The sequence below is a fragment of the Trachinotus anak genome, unplaced genomic scaffold, assembly GCF_046630095.1.
Source record: "Trachinotus anak isolate AG129_WGS33_773 ecotype Australia unplaced genomic scaffold, CSIRO_AGI_Tana_v1 ptg000028l, whole genome shotgun sequence".
In the NCBI taxonomy this organism is placed as follows: Eukaryota; Metazoa; Chordata; class Actinopteri; order Carangiformes; family Carangidae; genus Trachinotus; species Trachinotus anak.
The window spans coordinates 11,472,587-11,480,658 of NW_027273879.1; the positions used below are offsets into that span (position 1 = coordinate 11,472,587).

The 8,072-nt window shown below is 39.9% G+C and overlaps 1 protein-coding gene across 3 annotated transcripts in view; it reads left to right on the forward strand.

Moving 5' to 3' along the window:
* Window positions 1-6,650, forward strand: part of rai14 (retinoic acid induced 14) — a 41,390-nt gene extending 34,740 nt beyond the window's left edge. For all 3 annotated transcript variants that reach the window (XM_071465433.1, XM_071465434.1, XM_071465432.1), the window contains 7 exons: window positions 793-1,527; window positions 1,750-2,249; window positions 3,181-3,349; window positions 3,491-3,658; window positions 3,866-4,024; window positions 4,158-4,223; window positions 4,638-6,650. In XM_071465433.1, the coding sequence (XP_071321534.1) occupies window positions 793-1,527; window positions 1,750-2,249; window positions 3,181-3,349; window positions 3,491-3,658; window positions 3,866-4,024; window positions 4,158-4,223; window positions 4,638-4,724 (1,884 nt within the window). In that variant the 3' untranslated portion in view covers window positions 4,725-6,650. The remainder of the gene's footprint in view (window positions 1-792; window positions 1,528-1,749; window positions 2,250-3,180; window positions 3,350-3,490; window positions 3,659-3,865; window positions 4,025-4,157; window positions 4,224-4,637) is intronic.
* The last annotated feature ends 1,422 nt before the right edge of the window (window positions 6,651-8,072 follow it).

Sequence of the window (8,072 nt, forward strand, 5' to 3'; positions counted from 1 at the left end):
CTGAACATTTTTCATGTAAAAGGCTAAAAACTTGGACTATATATTTTACAGCATCTGCAAAACTTTTGAAATTCTGCTTTTATTTGGATATAACCAGCACAAAAAGGTCAACCTGAAAAAATGGGAACCTGCCCTTTAAAGTGTGAACCATATAATTTACTATTTTAACATTACAATATGTAGGGCAAGAACTGATGATTATCAGGTTACTTGACAATGAAAATAATTTTCTCAATTGATAGTTTGGTCAATAAAATATCTGAAAATGTTCTTTAAAATTTCTCTCAGCCTTCTGTCTATTTATGTAACTTGTTTTATTCAACAGTCCAAAAGATAAAGACATTAAGTGTATGATTATATGACAAAAACAATTAATTAGTCACCAAAATAGTTGATTAACTTTCTGTCAATCAATTAATTGTAACTCTAAAAATCTGTAATGAAAACAAGAAGGTAACAGAACACAGAAGCCTGGGTGCACCATTATGATAATTAAGTTTAATTTAAAAATTGACATTTACAAATGATGAACGTAAAGATGTAATATGTGACCCAACTTTCTCTTTTTTTTTTTTTTTTAAAGACAAACTAACTTTCACCCATTATAAATAATGTCAATTCAATTATCTACTGAGGGTTTATTCTCATCTATTCTGCTCCTGTTTGTAAAAGCAGCAAATTACTTTTTTGTTTTGTAGAAAACCTGTTTAATGTTCAGGAATTTTTATATTTGAATCAGAATTTTAGCAAATTACTTATTTTTAAAATTTTTTTTCTATCCTGTCTTAACAGAAACATCCATCCCTCCAAGGAAACGAGGACCTGAAGGAGACCAGTCGTCCGAACAGCATGGCGTCCAACTCCTCCTTCCACTCCACCAAGGATGAGTTTGATCCACTGCCACCAGTCCCCTCCACCACCCAAGTAGAAAGGGAAGACAGTTCAGGGGGTGTTTCTGTCAGACAGGAAGAAGACGAGAGTGAGGGAGGGAGAGGAGGGAGCAAAGAGGAGATCAGACTGTTGAGGCAGGCGCTAGAGAGCGTTCAGATAAAGCTACTCGAAACCAGGAAGGAAAACCGTTCACTTCAGGCTCAGCTGAAACCTGAGAGAGGCAGAGAAAGAGAGGATGATGTAGAAGTGAGGGAGAAGGGAAGAGAGGAAGAGTTGATGGAGAGTCTAGCTGAGCTGCAGGCGAAGCTGACAGACACTCAGGAGCGATACCACCAAGCTGTGGAGGAGGTGGAGGAGCTGAGAGCACAGATGGGAAGAGAAGAAGGCGAGCTGCTGGAGAAAGAGGAGGATCAGAGACGAGTATCATCCACACTTGAGCATGAAGTGAAACAGCTGAAGGCTCAGCTCGTCCAATCGGGATCTGAGCAAGAGAAAGCCGCTCAACAAATCAGACAGCTGGAGGAGGCACTGAGGAGGACAGAGGAGGAAAGACGGAGCATAAAGGAGAGAGAACAGAGGACTGCACATATTGAGGAGCTGTACAAGGAGTCAAAGGAGGAGATTAGGATGCTCCAGGTTGATATGGGCATCTTCTTGTTCTCTCTGAATTTCTGTATGACTGAATGTATAGAAAAGCACAAATGAAATAGCTTTAACATTTTTACCTATTCATGCAACATTTATCTAATAATTAAATCATTCTTTCACTCTTTTAGTCTAATTACGTCACTACTTAGATTCAAAGACAGTCATTTTATTTCAGTTATTCATATTTCACTTTATCCCCTTGTTGTTCAGGAGGCTCTGAGGGGCACAGTGCCTGTTGAAGCTGCAGCCAAAGACTTTGAGGAAATGAAGGCTGAGCTGAATGAGGTCATTGCTGGGCTGCAGCGCCGCTTGCTGGAACTGTCACACTCCTACAGTGAAACAAAGAGTCAGCTAGGTGCTGCTCAGAAACAGCTGGCAGAGGCCCGAGCTAAGAGCAGTGCATCATCATCTCCCTCTTCAGCAGAACAACAACAACAGCAGCAGCAGCAAGTCCAGGTGCTGACCAGCAGGGTGGAGGAGCTGCAGACTCTGCTAGCTGACATGGAGAAGAAGTACTCGGCTGCTCAGCAGGAGATTTCAGCACTGAGGCAGGAGGCTGAAGCTCAGGCACAGAGCTCTGTGGCCCTCGCTGACCACACACAGGTGATGTCTTCACTGGGAAATGCCATCAAAGAGTTGGAAAGCCAGTCAGAAGCCCTGAAAGAACAGCTACACCAGAAGACCTTGCAGGTGGAGGCTCTTCAGAACAGGTGAGAAGAGAAAACTGATGAGATTCCACATGATGCCGCTTTTCCTGCTGTGACCAGAGCCTAGAGGTGAATGATGGGCTTATAAAATAGTATTCATGTAACTAAGCACTGTGTATTTACTCGAGTACTGTATTTGAGTACAATTTAAATGTACTTGTACTTTACTCAAATGTTTCCATTTTACTACTTTGTACTTCCACTACATTTTTTACTCTCCTACATTTTTTGACTGTCAGTGTTAGTAGCAGATTCAAATTGTACTAAAAATGTAAAAAAAAAAATCTCCAACATATTGTTGTAAATGTAACTATGTACATATCTAACTATAAGTGACTAAGATTAGCTCCACTTTGACCTACCACAATAAAATCTTACTTGTTAATGCATCAGTATAAATAATCCAAAAATGTAATATATAGTCTTATAACCCTCACAGGGCCCATTTTACTTGATAATGAGCACTTTCCCTTTGAAGTCAGATTTTGAATATCAGGATTTTTATATCTCAATGAGTATTTATGTATAAGGATGTGGGGAAATGTGAATGTGACCACCTGTTCCATCAATGACAAAACCCATTCTCACTATTCAATCTTAGTCAGATATTTTTCCTAATTGATCACATCATAATTAGTAGATATACTGTTAAAAAAAAGTCCACGTGAATGGAGTGAACTTTTTACATGTGTTACACATTTATGTTTACAGAAACTGAAAGTGCATAAGCATCTTGTGTACAATCCAGTCTGAGGGGGATAAAGGTTATTGATATGGAGATTGTTTCTCCTACTGTAGTGATAGGTTGATGAAGCTGATTGTGGTCAATTGTCAAAATGCTTTTCCAGTCTTGATACTAAAAAAGAAACATGAACTCCATTACTAGTTGTTTGTTTATATGATCATGTGGTTCTTGTGCTTCTTTCAACAAAAGAGTGACGCCAGAAAAAGATGTTACCCCAGACAATTCAGTCTCCCATCTGGAGCATGAGTCCATGCGAGAGCAGCTGGAGGGTGAGGTCAACCACCTGACGCAGCTCCTCCAGGGGGCCCTCAGGAAGCAGGACGAGATGGCTCTGGAGGCTGCTGATGCATGGCAGAAGGTGAGAGGAAAGAGGAGCATGGGGGGAAATCCAAGGAGGGAAGAAATATAATTTGAATATTATTATATTTTTTCTTCATATCACTAAATCCATGTATTTCCTAATACCTACCTGACACCCTCTTATCTATCCATCCACCAGGCACGGGAGAATCGTGCAGAGCGAGAAGCCCTGCAGGAGCTGGTGATGTCGAGGGAGAAGGAGAACCAGACGCTGTCCTCCAGACTGGCTGAGTCCCAGGATGCTGTGTGTCAGCTCAAACAGCTGGTGGAGAATCACGTTGCCTCTGAGAGAGAAAAGAACAAGAGGGTCAGTAGTAACGGGAGAAGTACTATCACTATCCTAGTTGTTGACACTCCAGTGAACTCCAGCGCACTTACTGTACAACCTAAACTTGAGAAATAAATTCATTCAGTCTAATCACATTGTTTTGCTCTTATCATACTATTTTAGAAACTTAAAAGAAATGAATCTCTTTAAACCTCATAAACCATGTTTTATGCTTTTCCCCCTCAGATAGATGACCTGTCACGGGAGGTGGGGAAGCTAAAGGATGCCTTAAACAGCCTGTCACAGCTCTCTTACACCTCCGGTTCCCCCTCTAAGAGACAGCAGCAGAGCCAGCAGCTGGAGACCATGCAGCAACAAATCAAACAGCTGCAGTACCAGCTAGCTGTACGCTTCCTTCAACCTACTTTAAACAATAATAATTCTCATTTTGAGACTGTGTACTTTGAATACTTAAATGTGATTCCTGAATGCTACCTTCAATGTATTAAAATGTATTTACCTCGTGTTTTCTTTGTAGGAGTCAAAGAAGCAGCACAATGAGATAGTGTCGGTCTATAGGATGCACCTCCTCTACGCTGTCCAGGTAAATTCATCCATTAGTTTCCTTAAAGCTTAAATTTTCAACTTAAGAAGAAAATACATATTTTCTCACTTACTAGTTGTGGTATGTAGCCATGCAGATAGTTTAGGTTTTAGTTTTGAAATATGGAAACTTTTGCCTCCATCCCAACCCATTGGAGTTGAATGGAATTGTGTTTGAGGCACTCACAAGACTGAAAAATAAAATTTAAAATATCCTACATCCTAGGGGAGAATTTCTTTGGTAAAAACAAAAAAAAGTTCACTGAAACCAGTTCAGGGTGACTGCTGTTGCATTTGGGTGATCTTGCCCTTTAAATCACATCACATTGGGTTTCACTTACTGTAAACTGAAATAAGTGGATGTGTGTATTTTATTTTCAGTTAAGTTAACTGAACCTGTGCTGTGTGCCTTCAGGGTCAGATGGACGAGGATGTCCAGAAAGCCTTGAAGCAGATCCTGATGATGTGCAAGATGCCAAGCCAAGCCAAGGAGGCGTGCTGAGACACTGCACAGGGCCTGGTTTCCCAAAAACATGTTGCGACTGAAGTTAAAGTGACCCGCTGCTGTCAGCTGCATCTGTCACCACATGTCCTCCCATCCGAATTCACGCGTTGCTTGTGCCGATTACAAGCAAGGCCAACACATGGTGCCTCCGGATAAATGAGGAATAGGTTTACAATCATATGGTCATTGCCTTTGCTTTGATCATTATGACCCTTTAAGATCTAAGGGTCATCAATCTTATGACAGAAGATGTTTTTGGGAAACCCCAGCCCAGCATACAGATACTATCCCATCAGCCACCTGGCCATTCAGATGAATGGAGGAGCTGGGAGGTTATCTTCTGTGTACCAGCCAAACATATAATATGTAAACACTACACTGAAAATGTGCAGTAATCTTAAATCACATGCACTTGCACAAGCGTGATAATGCAAACATATGTGTGTGTACTTAGGCATAAAACATACATGTACGTGCGCACTAATCAGTCTTTCTGTTACAACGTGCGCTTAGAGAAAGAAAAGACTCAGTTGGCGCTGCTGTTACTAGTATCTATTTTATGATACAACAGTGTTAGTTTTATTTTACTTGTCTAAATGTTTCATGGTTGTCCACAGTTTCCTGATACCATCTAAATTATTTGTGCCCGGATAACAATGCATGTGACTTTGTTTAGCGCCGGCCCAAATCACATAGAAACGTTTTTTGGCCGCACTTCTATGAAGAAAAGCATGATACTGTTTGTACTGCTAGTTTCCTATTAGCACAAAAATTTATAACAATGTATTTTACTGGATTGTATTGCTTCATCATGTTTTCTACATTACTGTACTTAAATGAAGAGGTTTGATAGCTGTATTTTTGATGGCCTTGTTTTTGTCTATATGTGTGTTCTGTGTGAATGAGATTTTTTTCCTCCAATATAACAAAAGCACTAATTGATCTGACACCTGAATTAGTTTATTTACCTGGTAGTATTCATATTTTACATATGAGTTATTGACTATAATTGTTCACTGTAATCAAAAAAAAGAAACATTTCAGTTGTAACAAATACCCAACAGTGTGGGCTCAATATTTTTGTCTTTTTGACTCAGAGGATAGTTCAGTGGCAAGATTTTTAGATCTTGTCCCCTCTTAAGTCTTTTGTTATTTTCTTACTTGAAGAGCATGCAAAATATGTTAGCTGAAAGCAAAATGTTGAGTTTTACATAAAACTTTTGTGGTCTTATGTCATGTGCCTGCACTTACAGACAGTATTTTTGTGTCTCTGCTGTCACCCATCAATAATTCTTAATTGTTACAGATGCTAATTTCACCAGACTTCCTCATCCTATTAAATGTGTCTGTCTCCATCTCTTTCAATGTTTCCTTGTAGGTACGGATCTACACTGTACAGCATTTGAGAATATTTTTCAATGGCATTTCTTTGAGCATGTCTTCTAGAGGCTTCTGAACTGTTTTCACATCACACTCCTCTGCCTTAGTACTGTACTTAGAGCCATACACTCTTAGATGTCAATTTTCTACTGAGCAGTTTTTGAGACTGTTCAAAATACAGACAACCCTAACGCTGTTTAACTGGAGTGAGATTAAATGGATTTGATTCTGAGGCTCTTATGCTTGTTTCTCACTCAGGACCTTTTTTTTTTTTTTTTTTTTTTACTGAACATGATTTACACCTGACGGAGATTTGTTAGACCCAGAGTAGAGCCTTTGCATGTCTTTATTTCATAGCTTCTAACACATTATATAACTTCCTCTCCTCGGCCTTGACTGAAGTGTTTTGTACAAAGAAAGGGAAAAGAAAGAAGCAACTTTTCTGTTGGTTGTTTCGTCAGTAACGGTTTTGTAGTGACATGAAAAAAATGCTTTTGCCAACTGCTTTTTTTGTCCACATTAATAAATTTTCAAGATACTACACCATTGTGTGTCTGTGTTTTATGTTTTCAATCTCCTATGTGACGATTTCCAGATTCATTTAAGGAAGGTTGTAATATTTAATTTTGTGCTCAATAGTATTTTTGTATGAAATGTAAAGTTTCTATCATGTCATGCATACAACTACACCATGCTCAGCTCACATGGTTTTAAAAGCCACCACAGATTAATATAAGCCAGATTCAAAATGCCACATATCTATCTTCAAACAACACAGCAACATCTTTCCAAGGCTTTTGAGACAATGTTGGCAAATATATTTCAGAACTTTGAGTAAAAAAGAAAATGGGACAGACTCCTAAATCACACAGCGAACCTGTTTTCCTCCTGATTATTCTTTGGCCTCTAGATAAACAAGACAAATGATTCAGGGCTATGCCAGATGGGGATGTTTCATACGCCCATTAAATGTTCAGTTTCATTAAACCTTTGTTGGCAAAGTCAGAGTGTGTTCCTCTATTAGCCAAAAAAGGGCCACGAACACTTTTTTCATTCCACTGCCACTGTAAACGTAACTTGTGGGAAATGTTCAGTAAAATCCAAGAACAGTGTAAAACTGAACAGGCAATAAACGACCACTAGATGGCAACCTTTACCAAAATTGGATCTCATCTCTCCCATAGGGCCGTACGCCATCACAAAATTAACAGGTCGGTGGCAGATTAAAGGAAGAGACTGGAGAAACAAAGTAAACAAAATTGTTTGATCATCATAAAAATGATGTAAATCATTTGCTGTTGACCACACAAGTCATCAGACCAAACTGATGGGAGACATTTGACTGCTTAAAAATCAACACACCACCAAATGAAGGAATACTGTTCATCCCTCTAGTAGAATTTCACACTAGTACCCACCCGTTCTTATTCTCTAAACACATGCATTCACTGTGACATCTCCCAGAGTCAGAGTAAAATATAAAATTCAGAGTTTGAAATACTGGGCTAATTAAAAAATATCATATGCATTGTTTATTTTCCTGTTGGGTTAGGCACACCTTCCCCTGTGTCAACACCCTGTCCTCCCTCAGTGTCCACTCAGCTTTGGCTCTCAGAAGTCCTGCCAGCCTGACTCTGGGTAATTTATCTGCCGTTCTGTTTCCTCTAACCGGTGGCACAACCACTTCGTTTCCTGCCCTGGCCCTGTGTTCTGCCCGCTGGGCAAACACACACATTACCCAGATGCACGCAAGAAAGCACACACACACACACACCTCTGCCTTTACACGACAACTTCCTGTCAATCTTGCTTTCCCACACGCTCTGCCCTCAGGCCTCGGGGGTTAGTGGAGAGAGATCTAGCGCTGTGATCCTAATCCAGCTAGGACCCATATTTGTCAAGCATCCTGGGCTGCAGCAAAACCTCAGTCTGGAGTCTATGAGTGACAGGATGAACTCTGCTCAG